At 46.9% G+C, this 15294-nt stretch overlaps 1 protein-coding gene across 1 annotated transcript in view; it reads left to right on the plus strand.

Moving 5' to 3' along the window:
* Window positions 1-15294, plus strand: part of WDR19 (WD repeat domain 19) — a 96550-nt gene that overhangs the window by 68544 nt on the left and 12712 nt on the right. The window contains exons 25-30 of the mRNA XM_004703165.2: window positions 645-791; window positions 1329-1453; window positions 3516-3628; window positions 6040-6108; window positions 13031-13108; window positions 14690-14786. Of these exons, the coding sequence (XP_004703222.1) occupies window positions 645-791; window positions 1329-1453; window positions 3516-3628; window positions 6040-6108; window positions 13031-13108; window positions 14690-14786 (629 nt within the window). The remainder of the gene's footprint in view (window positions 1-644; window positions 792-1328; window positions 1454-3515; window positions 3629-6039; window positions 6109-13030; window positions 13109-14689; window positions 14787-15294) is intronic.

The raw sequence follows: 15294 nt of genomic DNA on the forward strand, positions 1-15294 counted from the left end.
TGTTTTTAGTTAGGTAACCTCAGGAAATGGAGTTTGCGCTCCTTGCTCTGTGGGGCTGTAAAGAGCTGGCGTGGTGGGGACTGGCCGAGAATAGGTCTTGAGCGCCATCTAGAGGACCTACAGTAGCACTGTGGAGCTAGAGCGTAAAGAAGGCTGTGTGTTTGACAGCACGCTCCTCTTGCTTTTCAGAATCCTCTAGTCATGAAAAACTGTTAATTTACCCAACTCCCAAACAGAACACAGATTTTAGTGTTATTATTTCTGATACTTTATTTTTCAAGAAAATAAGCAAATGCCATCAATAAATTAGAAACGTATTCCAAATCGTTCTTTCCCCCACCTCCCTCTGTTAAATATGGTCGCATTCGTAAGAAAGTTTGTCTAAGTGATCAGTGTAAGACATGAGAAAAATAATCATTTATAAATTATCAAGGGTTCATGGGGGAGGGAGGAGGGAAAAATGAGGAGCTGATACCAAGGGCTCAAGTAGAAAGAAAATGTTTTTTAAATTATGATTGCAACATACATAGCAGATGTGCTTGACACGATGGATATATGTGTGGATCATGGTAAGAGCTGTTAGAGCACCCGATAAACTGAAAAAGAGAAAGAAAGTCTGTCTAAACCCAAATTATTTCCTGCAGATACAAAGAAGCTGTTGTGGCTTATGAGAATGCAAAACAGTGGACCAGTGTCATCCGCCTCTACCTGGACCACCTCAACCGTCCAGAGAAAGCCGTCAGCATCGTGCGAGAGACCCATTCTCTGGATGGAGCCAAAATGGTAGCCAGGTAACTGGATGCACTCACAGTTGTGCTCTCCCCAAACTCCCGTCCAAGAAAATGTCCCCTTCCCCTCGTCCAAGAAATCAATGTGAAAGGAACAGTTACTCTTTTGTGTTCCTAGGCCTAGATGTTGACACGGGAGCCCTGGTAGCATAATGGTTCCACTTTGGGCCACACTAACCACGGGGTCAGGAGTTCAAACCTACCAACCAGTCTGTGGAAGAAAACTGAGGTTTTCTGCTCCCAGAAAGAGTGACAGCCTTGGAAAGTCACGGGGCATTTCTACTCTGCCCTCCGGGGTCACGTGAGTCAGCATCGACTCAATGGCAATGAGCTTTCGAGTGAGACTGTTAAGTGCAAAGGCTGTGGTGGACAGCATGAGGAGACTGTGTTTCTCTAGTACAAGTATCTAATGTAGGACGGCAGTTTACCCAACAGACCTCTTATGTGTGCATGGCTTCTCCTGTTTGGAAAATATTTAACTTTGTAAGTCACAGATTCACTGTAAATAGCACTCACACTAATCACAGTTCTTTGTCACAGGTTTTTCCTGCAGCTAGGTGACTACGGGTCTGCCATTCAGTTTCTTGTCATGTCCAAGTGTAACCATGAAGCCTTCACCCTGGCTCAGCAGCACAACAAAATGGAGATCTACGCAGACATTATTGGTAAAGGCCACTGGCTTCCCTCACGCTCCCAAAGCGCTTCATCACAGCTACTCTGGCTTCTATGACCTAACGAGCGGAGCGATCTATGCTGTTAGAAGCACACCCACCCATCCCATTCAGACTCGCACACACCTGTATACCTCGCAGCTTCAGAAAGCTTGTGGGGAAACGCCTTTATCCTGTAACTCCGTTTTCCACAAACCTTTTGAAGCCCTATAGTGTATGTATGTGTATAGATAGACACAGGTGTATGCTACTTGCTGGATTTCAAGGCCCCTCCTTTCCACTTGGTGTCCCTTGTGGGGTATAAACAGCCAACCTGCTAACTGAAAGGTTGGGGGCTTGAGAGTCGCCTTGGGAGAAAGATCCGGTGAACACAGGCGATTGCTGTGAATCAGAATCGACTTGACAGCAACTGGTTGGTTAGTTAGTTAGTTAGTTAGTTAGTTAGTTAGTTAGTTAGTTAGTTAGTTAGTTAGTTACCATCACCTGAAAGGTAAGTGATAATATAAGAAGGACCATTTTCAATTTTTGGATGACTATCAAGAGAGGCTGTATTGTAGGATCATTTTTTTAAAACCTAAATGTATTCTTAAATCTTAAAAATAGAGTTATAAATTAACGGTAATAACTAAATATAACTACTTTGATGGCGCGTGATCACGCTGTGGCTTTTAAAGAATTTGAAGGCTCCAAACGAGAACTTTGTACACTGGGAAGACCTGCTTGCAGGTTTCCTTCCGGGCTTATTCTCAGGAATGATTTTCATCTTGTGGGCTGTGTGTGCCATCGTGATTTGTTGTCTTTTTAAAACTTCAAAGAGTGACCCTAGGACTTGATAGGAGTCAGGAGGAAGCGTTGGTTTTTCCATCTTCACAGGGAGAAACGGGGGAACGCATCATGTAACGCGTGGGAAGTCACTGGACCCTTGGAGAAGATAAAGAAGTAGAGCAAAATGAGAGGGGTGGACACAAGTGATACTGGGATTGTCAGCCTCCAACCCGACCGATGCCATGTCCTTCTAATATCACAAAGCCTCATGGCGCTAAAGCTTTTACACTTTTCTGTGTTCATAAGCATAGAGCTCATCCTTATAAAAAGCCCTCCCCCCAAAATACCCGGACTTGACTACCTTGCAGACTCACTTTTATAAATGCCAGAGTTGCCTTGGACGGCAGGCCCCGAGCTTATGGCACAAGGCTTCTCTCTGCCACAGGACCTTCCACGTATGTGTAGATGTTACCAATGAACTGGAACTAGGCAGCTTTAGGGGCCTTACTCCTCTGTGTAATACGCTGAAGCCCCAAAACAAAAAGCTTAAAAGAAAAACAGTAAGGTCTGCAAATAGTATCTATTGGCCAGTTGAATATGCACTATCTTCCCAGCTGACAAATGCACACAGACCTGTTATTTAAACCTGCCTGCCGGGTTGCATCACCGGGGAAGTGCTGACTACCTAAAAGGTTGGCAGTTCACACCAGTCCAGAGGCATCTCGGGAGACGGGCCTGGTCAGCTGCTTCCGAAAGGTCACAGCCTTGACCCCCAATGGAGCAGTTCCACCCCTCACACACGGGCCCACCAGGAGCCAGACTCCACGCCGCTGCAACAAGTGGCAGCAGAATGGTTTAAAGCACGCCCTGCTGAGGGAGGGAGGAGGTTGGATTACCTGTGCATAGTGGTCTATACGCTTAACTCTGGGCAGGTCCTGGTTGAGGTAGACAGTTGCTGCCGGAGTTCTAGGAAATGAAGTTGAGACTGTGAAGGGCTGATAAAAGTCACGCAGGGCCTCAGGAAAGGCTCCCATTTCCCTCTCCGGATCTCTTCTTAGGATGGAAGGGAGAAAAGAATGACAGGAAGATGGCATAGAGATGATATTTGGGAATAATTAGGATGGATGTGTTTTAGGACGAAAACAGACACGGATAATAACATTGACATTTGCCTTTTTAAAACCTTTACTTGCCTGTTTCTAGATCCCCTGGTTTTAGATGTGCTTGTAGCATAGAATAAAAGTCAGCAAGTCCCGCTGCGGATAACCTCCTCGATGGATCTCTGTTGCAGGCTCTGAAGACACGGCAAACGAAGACTACCAGAGCATCGCCTTACACTTTGAAGGGGAAAAGAGACATTTTCAGGCCGGAAAGTTCTTCTTGCTGTGCGGCCAATATTCCCGAGTTAGTATTTGATAAGAAAACAAGACTTGGATGCCACAGGACTGGTGGTGGGCAATGCTTGAAAAATCCCTTCTGCTCCCGGACATCCGCACGTGACATCAGGGTCAACTTTATTTCGCCCTTTCCCCTCCACAGCCATTTCTACTTTCTGCAGAGTCTCTCCCCCCACCCTTTTCCATCCGACTGTCATCTACTGAGTCCAAGCCCCGTCACCCCACCTTAGATTATCGCAGTCACGCCCCGATTTCCCTTGGTTTTAGACTCCCACCACTACTCCTTCATGTAGTTCCCAATATTGTGTTTGTCGTCATTGCTAAAAAGCCCCTTTGCCTAGAAGCAGAGCTACATTGCCCGAAACGGATCCAAACCGGTGAGGCTGTGCTCTGTGATGTGACAGGGCAGGCACCCTGGGGCTGCACTTGCCTGAAGGGGCCAGCTGCTGTTCACCTTGGAATTCTGGGATCTGAGCCCAATATTGCCAGATCCTGGGGACCCTGGTAGCACAGCGAGTTAAGCACTGAAAGGCCAATGTTTGACTGTCTGCTCTGCAGGAGGGAGATTGGGCACCCGGCTTCTGTGAAGCTTGGTAGCCTCAGAATGGACTCAACGGCGGTGGGTTTTGGTACGGCCAGATCACGAGATGTTTGAAGAGGTACAGAAATACGGGCCCTCCAGTTTCAAAATGTGAGCCCAGATATTTTCACAGTACCACGTTAGCCAGAGAAAATCTGTCTGTGTATGAATGTCAGGGTTCGGGCCTCTCACATAAAGTCTAAGCCCCTTAGCTGACGCTCAGAATTCTCACCCACTGGACCAACCAGCCTAACTCCTCAGTCTGAAATCTAGCTGTTTCCACCAAAGAACCCGCACTACAGCCAGGCCGTTACCCATCTTAATTCCACATCTCATCCCCTCCGCGCTTTCTTCACCTACCACAGCCATGTGCATCCTTCAAGTTCTTTGTCTTCCAAAACACCATGGTTCATTCCCATACAGCATAATCTTTATTTCTTCAGACCCAAAACCAAAATTATGTCCCTTGAGTGATTCCAACTCATGGTGACCCTATCGGGCAGGGCAGAACTGCCCCTGGGGACTCTGAGGCTGTCACTTGGTGGGAGTAGAAAGCCTTGTCTGTCTCCTTGGAGCCGCTGGTGGTTTCAAAGTGCTGACCTGATGATTATCAGCCCAACTCGTAATCACTAGAACACCAGGACTCTGGCTCCACTCCCATTTATCTTTGAGTCTCTTATAACTTTACATTTCTTCATTGATGTGATAGTGTGATGTTTAGGAATTAGACATTTGTCTTAAGATGATTAGTTCTCTTTATATGATGATTGCATTACTCGATGTCCCCATTAGACTGTATAAAACACAAAAAGATGTTCTACATCCTAGTTTGGTTAGTGATGTCTGGAGTCTGGAAAGCTTGGGAGCAGTCATCTAAGATAAGACTATTGGTCTCTACTTACATGGAACGAAAAGAAAGTGGAAGTGAGAGACTCAGAAGAAAGTAGTCTGCAAGTCTGAGTGGTCCACATGCACCGCAGCCTGCTCTTCTAACCTGAGACCAGAATAACTAGATGGTGCCCGCCACCATCTTAAACTTAGGGATTTCAGTTTCAAGAAAGGGCAGGCCTACTAGGGCCAAAAGAGGCTAGGGGAGCCCCTGAGACTCTTGCCCTAAGATACCCTTTGAAGTTGGAAATTGCAAGTTATTTCTGAGGTCAGCTTTTAGCCAAATGACAGTGTGGCTTATATAATCAACAGTTAACACCCATGAGCAGTATACTCCCTTAAATAATCAACTACATCCTACCAAGCAGTCAACATTTACCCAAAAACAAGGATGAGAAGTCAAAGAGGGGAAGAGAAGCTTTATCTATGAAAACAGAACAAACAAGGAGATCATGAAAATGCAGCCACATCGTGAACATTGTAGCCAGTGGCGGAACAATTTGTATAACGATTGTTGGAAGAGGAGGCTAATTTGCTGTATAAACTTATGACTAAAAACACAATCAGATATTATTAATAAAAGCAAAACCAGCACTAAGAGGGGCCACCCCTCATGCTTCCAGCTGTCCTCCATCACTCTAGGGTTGTCCCCCAGACAAAATGGGAACTATCTGGTGAGTAAACATGATTAAATCTTCCTGCTGCGCGAGGACACGGTTTTCATTGGCATTTTATCCGAGATCAGAAATAAGTTCTTGAGAAGGTTAACTGGACCCCTCTCCATTTTTAAATTACACACAGCCTTTTAAATACATGCTCTCAGTAGCCAGCACTGAGCAAGGCCCTAGTTGAGATGATTTTTTCCCAGAAAAACTGTAATAACATTGTGTATATATGAAATCATGGAAGCAGTCTAAAAATGTTTAACGGCTATAAAATTCTCATTCCAGGCACTTAAACACTTCCTGAAATGCCCAAGCTCAGAAGATAACATGGCAATAGAAATGGCCATTGAAACTGTAAGTAAACTCTTCAGGGAAACTTCCAAACATACTAAAAAGTAGAGCAAATAGTAAGATAGGTTCCCATATGCCCGCCTGCTAACTTCAACAGGTGCTCAGCTCATGGCCAGTCTTGTTTGTACCCCATCCTAGCTCCTGGTTTTACTGGGATACTTTAAAACAAATTGAACTCCAGACTCGCTGCCATCAAGTTGATGCTGACTCAAAACAACCCTGTAGTTTCCAGCCCTGTAACTTTATGGGAGTAGAAAGTCCTGTCTTTCCCTCAAGGAGCAGCTGGTGGTTTTGAACTGCTGACCTTGCAGTTAGCAGCCCGATCCACCAGGGCCCCTTGCATACAGTGGAGTATGGAAACCCTAATAAGTATTTGTTAGTTGCCATCAGTAGTCGTCCATTCTATGGCAGCTCCATAATTGATCTCACACCTCTTCTATTCAAGGAGCCCTGATGGCAGTGGTTGGACTCCTAACCACAAGGTTGGTAGTTTGAAACCACCAGCTACTCCTGAAAAAAGGGTTACGACTGTAAATCTTTAAAGCTTCATCTTTCTCCCTTGTAACAGTGGGTGGGTTTGAATCACCAGCCTTGCAGTTAGCAGCGTACTTGACAGTGCTGCCAGGGCTCCAGTTTGGGCCTGTTGTAAATAAAGCTGCCATGAACATTCGAGCTCATGCCTTTTGATAGATGTGCACACTCAAGTTTTTTAGGTACTCAGTCCCGAATAAATAATTGTATACATAAGACTTTTTATAATAACATTTTCCATATTAAATTTTATCAATTTAATATATAAATAATAAATATGTAATAATCCCAGGAGTGGAATTGTCGGTTTACAGGGTGTATTTTTAGCAGTCATATGTTTTTTCAGTGTGTACTCCCACTAGCAATGTAAGAGTTTCAGTCCCTCATCTTCGGCAACACTTACCCACCCATCGCATTCCACTGCTCTGGAGGGGCTGTGGTGAGAGTGCTGCAGGGCTGGCCAGTTACCTTCTGTTGTGCCTCGGATCGCTGTGGGCCAGAACCCACAACAGCAACATGCGGCTGGTTGCATAGTGGTCTCTTACTATGGTTTACATTTGCATTTACCAATGATTGGTGATATTGGTCAGTTGTTTATGTGTCTGTTGACCACTTGAATATCCTCATTTATTCTTTTACCTGTTTGTTTGTTTGTTTGTTTGTTTAATTGAGCCAACCCATCTTATTGTTGCTGATTTTTAGGATTTCATTATATTGTCTGAATACAAGTCCTTTGTCTGATACAACGGCATTTCAAAAAGCCTGTAGAAAAATGGAATCAAGAGATTAAAATGTGAACTTTTTCTCAACATTAAGCTCTGTGAAGTTCTAGACACATCTGTAAGCAATGATACCAGCCATTTAGTCCATCCAAACAACTAAGGGTCCAGGGACTTTAACCATCATGCAAATATAGTTTTTTATATTATTAACTAAGGAAAAATAGGTGGTCTTTAAAGTTTTCTGAAAATTCCCAGCATCCACTGCCATCGAGTCCGTTCCAACTCACAGTGACCCTGTGTAGGGTTTCCGGGGCGTAGCCATCTTAGCAGGAGCAGACAGCCTCGCTCTCCCGAGGGGGGATGGATGGGCAACCTTCAGGTTAGCAAGTCGAGCGCTCACGTGACAGTGCCCTGGGACTGGTCTTTTAGGGTTAGGAAATAGTCCTACCTTGCCCTGGAGAGTTCCATGAGTCAGAATTGACTCAGTGGAGAGTTTTCATGATTTCCCATCAAAACTCTAGCAAAATTGCCCTGACTTCATGAGGGATGAGCAGCGTTATTGTGGTGAAGGACTCTCTGATGAAGCTTTCCTGGGTGTTTTTCTGCTAATGCTTTGCCCACCTTTCTCAAAACACTCACAATAAGTAGATGTTATTGTTCTTTGATTTTTCAGAAAGTCACCAAGCAAAATGCTTTGAGCACCTCCAAACACCGTGCTGTGATTGCTGTTCTTGTACCGAAACACTTCCCCTCTTGGTAGCCATTGCACTGATAGTGCTTTGTCTGCAGGATCTTGATCCCAGTTGGTTCAACTTTCCAGGGAAAGTTCTGCTCTTGTCTGTAGCTAATTTGGGTGTAACGCTGTCATCACCCATCAAACAAAATTTGCTTACCTGTAATTTTCCAGTCAGAGTTCTCTCAGTTGAACCCACCGAGATGTCTGTAGTTTGGGCTCTTGTTTCGACTGGGATTTTAACTTCAGATTGACGTGGATGCCCTTGCCACTGTGGGCTCCATCTTCAATACCACCTTGTACCTTCTTAAACCCATTGATCCATTTGAATTCTGCTGACTTCTTTAGGGCATTGTCCCCAGAAACATGGCTGTCAGCATCCGTGATATCGCCGTTCTTCCACTCAAACATCACGTGAATTGCATGTTTGCTCCCGCATCCGTGTTAGCAGCATTCATGTTGCTCTGAAGGGGTTCATTTCAGACTGATGGCTTAGCCTTCTCAGGGCCTCAAAGGGGATCCTGTCCAGACATGTTGTCACAAGTTAGTACAAGTTTATTTGGGTGTTAGAAATATTGAAGTTCCTTTAGATTTTTCATAATACACAGGTTCTGAAGTTCCCTCACTGTTTTAGGTTTTTTTCAGTGAGGATGTTAACAGATCTATTGTGACATAAAAATTTGTCAGTTTTCTAAAAATATCAATGTTGAAAGTTCAGTAGAATTATTAAGGAATGGAAATTATTCTCCAGCTACTCACAAAAGGCTATTGTAAAAATAGTCCTTTATTCTTTGCATACCCACAGTATTTTTATTACCTACTTCCCCCAGCTGGGAAGCCAGAATTAAGATTGCCAGCAGCTCCCAATTTTACATCTTTCATCCTTCCTGCCAGAAGAGCCAAGGACTCTGTTCCTATAGTCCGTAATGGCCGATCTGTTGCTTGTCCGTTCCAGGTGCCATCAGCTCATGGTCATAGGGGGGCTAGGACAGCACGACTGGTCAGGCTGAGTCTCTCCCTAACTCCAGACCAAGATCTGTGGCCATGGAGCTAGGGTCCTGGAAGACACAGAAGTCTTCCTAGAACCTCAGAAGAATTGAAGGCACATCTTACACAATGATAGCTGTCCCTGACAATCACTGTTTTCTCCTTTCACTGTGTTTCTAATACCACAGAATCTACCTCTCCTTGCTGTATTCCATATAATGCCATATTTCACTGAGATCAGGAGCATGTGCTCTATGTACGTATCGTCTATTCTTGAGATTACTTGACAAGTCCACTCTGAACTTCATTACTGGGCTCGTTGGTCCTCAGTTGGGTTGCAATCATTGTATTCTGCAGCTTCAGTGGCTCCCTACTGCCTTCGCTGTTGCTCCCTAAGTACCTTCATGGTTCAGAATCTTAGGTCTCCTAGGAGACAACCCAGGCTAACCTCCCTCATTCGACTGTGGAGGAACCTGACATCCCAGACGACACTGAGAGAGAAAGTAATGGAGCTAGGAATAAAATCAAAGTTTTCCTTCCAACTGTACCGATTATATTCTTCTAGGTCAGTCTCATCTGTCCATCCCTATTAGTGATTCCCTCAGGCAATGATTCCCAATGAGGAGCCAATTCCTCGCTTTCATACCAGATCCCAGATCGGTGTTTCAGAACCCTGAGCTGGGAAGAATGGGGTCGGGGTGGGTAAAGAGTCGATCTTTGGAAGATGATTAAGAGAGTGAATTCATCAAACAATGAAAAGGCCTATGTTTTGGTTTTGAATAATCAAGTTAAAAGGATGTACAGATTGAAGAAAGAAAAAGAAAATCCCAGTCTACCCCCACCCCCACCCCGGGCAGGGTCTCAGGGCGAAAGGAAAGAAGACAATGGAGGCTGAGAGGGAAGCGTGCATCGTCCACGTAGTGTTTTCATGGAGCGGGGACGTCTGACTCAACGATGCTTCATTGAGTGCCCATGGGCACTACAGACGCTACTGGATACTGTGGTCAGTGGAAAGGGGCCTTGATCTTAAGGAGCTTTTATTTGGAAAGGAGCTGACTGTTGTCGCCAAAAGTAGTTTTGGGAATTGTCAGGAAGATGGAGTTTCATCAGAGGATGGTTCTGGAAAGGCTTCTTAAGGAAGTGGCAGTTGAGTGCATCTTGCATGCTTTGCGAGTTTGAAAGACGGACATGCAGGCCGGCGAGGTGTTCTTGCTAAGATTTAAGGTCATGAAGAATGAAGGCACAAAGGAGAGGGAGAGTAAGTGTCCCGTACATATGGTGCAGGGTACTGGCCTTGGTGGTGGTGGTGTTAGGTCCCCACTCAGAGGACCCTGTGTTCAACAGAGATACACACTGCCCGGTCCTGCATGCCGGCCTCACAACTGTCCAGTTATACTCAGCTCACCTCTTTGTAATAGACACCAGACCTTTTTTTTTTTTTTGTACAAGGTTACCTAGCCAAAATGATACTGCCATTTCATAATTTGTTTATGGTTCAGTGTGGTTGGCCACATTTGTCAGATTGTCGTTCCCACTAGTTCCATTCTGGGGGTTCGATTTCCATTACGTTAGCTTCCCGCCCTCTCCCCTTCCCTGCTCATTGCTTTACATACTGGCCATCTGGTCTCAAGTTGTTAGGCGCCGTCAGACTGGCTCCAGCCCATTGCGACCCTCTGCAACAGAAGGGAACGCGCCTGGTCCTGCCCCACCCTCACAACGGGTCCTGTGCTCGAGCCCACTGTCGCAGCCACGGTGCCCGTCCATGTCTGGATCATTGTTTAGTAGAGCCACCAGAAGGCAGAAATCATCAAACACTATTATTCATATCACGCCCAAACAATATTGCTGACACTAACTAACAAAACATTCATAGCACTGTATCAGCAGAGAATTGCCAGAAACTCAAGTAGGCTTCAGAAGAAGATGTGAGATGAAGTATTTCGTTGCTGATAGCAGATCGATCTTGGGTGAAATAAGAGTATCAGAAAGATATTTACTTGAGTTTATTAACTACGTAAGGGCCGTTGACTGGATCATCACAAAGTAGTGATAAAACTGCAGAGAATGGAAGTTTCAGAAGACTTAAACATACTCATGTGGAACTTGCACCTAAACCAAGAGGCAGTTGTTCAAACAGAACAAACCACATAGTTTAAAATCAGAAAAGGTGTTCATCCGGGCCGGATCCTCCCACCACACGCATTCCATCTGTTTCCGAGGAAACCACCTGAGCAGCCGGACTCTGGGAAAGGATGTGGCCTCCGATGAAAGAAGACTCGTTGCAGATGACACAGCTTCAGTGGCTGGCAATGAAGAGGATTTGAAGCGCTTACTGATGAAGATCAAGAGACCAAGGACTACAGCCTTCTGTGTGGATTCTGCCTACACGTACAGGAAACACATCTGCACAGCTAGACCATCAGGATGTATGGCAAAAAGATTGGGACGGTCAAAGCTTTCATTTCACCCAGGCCCCAAACACCACCCATGGGGCTGCAGGCAAGACATAAACAGTGTATTACATCAGACAGATCTGCTACGTGAGACCTCTGTAACGTGTTTACGAGCAGAGCTGTCACCTGGAGGACCAGGCTGGGGTGTTTTCAGTCACCGCTTATGCCTGGGAAAGCCGCACCGTGAATAGGGAAGGCTGAAAAAGAACGGGTGCCTTGGCGTTATGTATTGAATACACACCGTGGACTGCCAGTAGAACAAATACATCGGTTCCCTCCCAGAAGTACTGCTGGAAAGCTCCTTAGAAGCAAGGATGGTGAGATAAGTTTGGTGGGCAAACTTACCAGGAGGGACCAGTCCCTGGAGAGGACCTCATGCTTGGTAGAGAGATGGGCAAAAGCGAGTAAACCCCACAGTGGTGCAACAGAGGGTTCAAATAGAACCACTGTGAGGCGGGTGCAGGGCTGGGCCGTATGTTGTTCAGTGACCCATAGGGTCACCATGAGCCAGACTCAACTCCCAGCACCTAACAACAACAATGACGACAGTACTCTCAAGGGACATGGCTCAATTTCATGAGCCCATCTGGAAATGTGGCTGAAAGATGACCCCACAGAAGCGGGTCCAATTCTGAATTTAAAAGAGCACCTTAGGGTGATGGTCTCTGAGCTCTTCTGGTCTTTTCCCATCCAGTAAGTCTGTTTTTGGTTTGGGGGAATTTGAGGTCTACTCTACACAATTCTCCCACTCTATTCGGGACCATCTATTGCAGATACAAGGCCCTTTTCATTTTGCCCGTAAATCCCAATGTCTCCCCTGAATTCCTCGCTCACACGTTCCGTTCTGACTCCTGAAACGGGCTTTTCTTTTCTGCAGTACAGGACTCTGCTTTTTTTCCCCCTTCTCCTGATCAGCATCGCCTAATACTCCAGCGGCTTGACCTCTCACCTTTAAGGAGATGGTTCTCAACTCTAGCTTTCCCTCCAGAGCCCGAACCCCCATTTCCCACAGCCTGCCCGTCTCGGGCTCCTGGACTAACACTGGTCTCCTGCTCCTTTTCGCCCACGGCCCGAGCCTCCGTGTGCGTGGGCGCGGCAGCTTGCCGCCGTGGACGGCCAGGCGCTGTGCCTCAGGCTGTGGCTGCATGGTTGCACGCGAGCATGTCGCGCTTTTATCGGCAGTCAACACGCACATTTTCTATATGGGTGAAAAAATACCGTTTATTTTGAGAAAAGCTGTAGATTCTGAGGTTGGATTTTGATCAATGGAGACTCCACAAACGGGTGAAGGAAGACCCGAGTTTGTATCATGTTTCAGGCACGATCGACAGATAGATAGATAGAGGCTATAGATATAGGGGTGTGTATGTATGTGTATACAGGCACTGTGCATTTATAAATGTGTTTATTTTTCCCTGTTTGCTTAGTAAAAGATTGCTCTTTCCTCCCTCTTACTGGTATTAAGATGCGGATTTGTTCTTTTCTTCCTTATTAAACAGGTTGGTCAGGCCAAAGACGAACTGCTGACCAGTCAACTGATTGACCACCTCATGGGGGAGAGCGATGGCATGCCGAAGGTACCGGGCTTGGGGTCTCTCGGTTGTGGTTTCCCCTGTTGTGGCTGTTGGTAGTGGGGCTGGGGGGGGGGGGACATGTTTGTGTCTGAGAGCAGCCTGAGAACCCTCCCTTCAGGCCTGAGCGTCAGAGGCTGCTGGGCACATTCACTCCTCGCCATTGGCACTGCCGGCTGGCACCCAGCCTCGGCTAGAGAAGGCTCCGCCCTCCACGGTGTTTCTCAAGTGTCAGTCTGATTTATCCTCGGGATAATAACGAGCAGTGGACCGCCTAACGCGGTCCATACTGATCCCAACTGCCTGAGCTTTCGTCAGTTTTTACAGCATGTCCTCGTCGGGAGCCATTGAGCTGGCTCCGACCCACAGCGACCCCGGGTCACACAGAAGGAAACGCTGCCCCGTCCTCACAGCGATTCTTAGGTTTGAGCCCGTTCTTTCAGCCACTGTGTCAAGCCATTGTGTGGAGGGCCTTCCTCTTTCTTTGCCCCTCCACGGTACCCGGCATGACGTCCTTCTCCAGGGACGGGTCTCTCTCTCCTGACAACACGCCCAAGGTACAGGAGACAAACTCACCAGCCTTGCCTCTCAGGAGCATTCTGGCCATACTTCTTCCAGTTAACAAAGTAATACTCATTAATAAAAAATTGATCCGATACCAAGGGCCCTGCTGGCACAAATGGTTTGCCCTCGGACTAGCAATCAAAAGATTGGAGGTTCCAACCCACCAGCCCCCACCACAGAAGCCCCAGGCCTGGTGCTCTGCTGCTAGCAGATTGACAGCCCAGGAAACCCTCTGGGGGGTTCTGCTCAACAGTCCCACAGACAACAGACCATCGCCAACGAAAATAAATGTAGAAAGGACCTGCCTGAAACCCTGTGAAGCATGAGAGACGTCTCTAGAAGCACACAGTAACGATAAGTTGTGAGAAGCGTGTTTTCGTAGTCTGCAGCCATTGCTTCCTGAGGCAGCCCCTCTTCTCTCAGTCGCACACCTCGGGGAGCCCCGAGTGTCCTCTCCCTGCGGCCTGTGCTTGCTGCTCAAGAACGTCTCCTTAGGAAGGAGCTCACGTCACTGTTTGGAGAAGGTAGGAGCCGTCCCAGTCCCGGTGTCTATTTCCTTTGCTGACGTGAAAGGCAGAAGCCTGGGAGAAGGCTAAGCCAGCCTGCCAAGGTCACAGCTGCTCCTCCCGATGCCGGGAAACAAGCAGCCCGACATGAAGTCTAGCATTAGGGGAATCAGAATGTGAATGGGCCAGAGGCCAAGGCACACGGTACAGACCCGAGGGGATTCGTAAAGAGGTAGAAACTTGTGAACATGTGTCCAGTTGGAAGATGGTGGACAGCCGCACATTCCTTCTCTTGGTAAGCCCGTGAGAGGTCCTCTGTCGAGGGGTTTAGGGACCTAGGTCCAGAAACCACAGTTGCTTGGCTCCCACCCTGGCTCTGCCCTGTTCTGGTGTTTTAAGTCTCTCCTTTATTAAATGAGTCTACGCTCAGCCCCTTCCTCGGAGCATGGCACTGAGGGCTGAAATGAGTTATTTCTCAAGTACCGAAAGCAATGTTTCTCTCTGGGCTTGTCTGTAGGATGCCAAGTACCTGTTCCGCTTGTACATGGCTCTAAAACAATACCGGGAAGCTGCCCGCACTGCCATTATCATTGCCCGGGAGGAGCAGTCTTCAGGTGAGTCCCTGGTATTCATGCTTTTCTCCCCAAGCAGGTAGTAGGATCAAGCCCCCACACGTTTCTGCTCAGCAGAGGGGCCAGGTGCTAATCTAGGTTTGCTGGAACCAGGGATGCCGGCCTCTCCGTCTCTCGGAGATGAAACCATCCTCGTCACAGGGCACACAGAAGCCCTTTGGTTGGCACTGTCTGGGCAGTGACTTCCCTGGCCTCTCCAGCCCTCAGCCTCCTGCTATCAAGCTCAGCAATCTACGAGAGGGTAGGAGAAGGAAAATAATTATGTGGTGGTATCATTAGCCTAGTTCTTTGTAATGTATGGGGACTGCTTTATCAATCGCCAAAAGGGTCTGTTCATGTTTGTCTGACTTCTAATGTCTATCAGGGACTATGCTTAGGAGCTTGGGGTACAGAGGACGCAGCCACAATTCTGGCCTAAAGGATTTCGGATGTGATGAGGCATGAAAGTCCAGAGTTGAAATGCAGGGTCAACTCACTCACTGAGTGCCGG

Source organism: Echinops telfairi, unplaced genomic scaffold, assembly GCF_000313985.2.
Source record: "Echinops telfairi isolate 266 unplaced genomic scaffold, ASM31398v2 ScPeMD7_7468;HRSCAF=8506_0, whole genome shotgun sequence".
Lineage (NCBI taxonomy): Eukaryota > Metazoa > Chordata > Mammalia > Afrosoricida > Tenrecidae > Echinops > Echinops telfairi.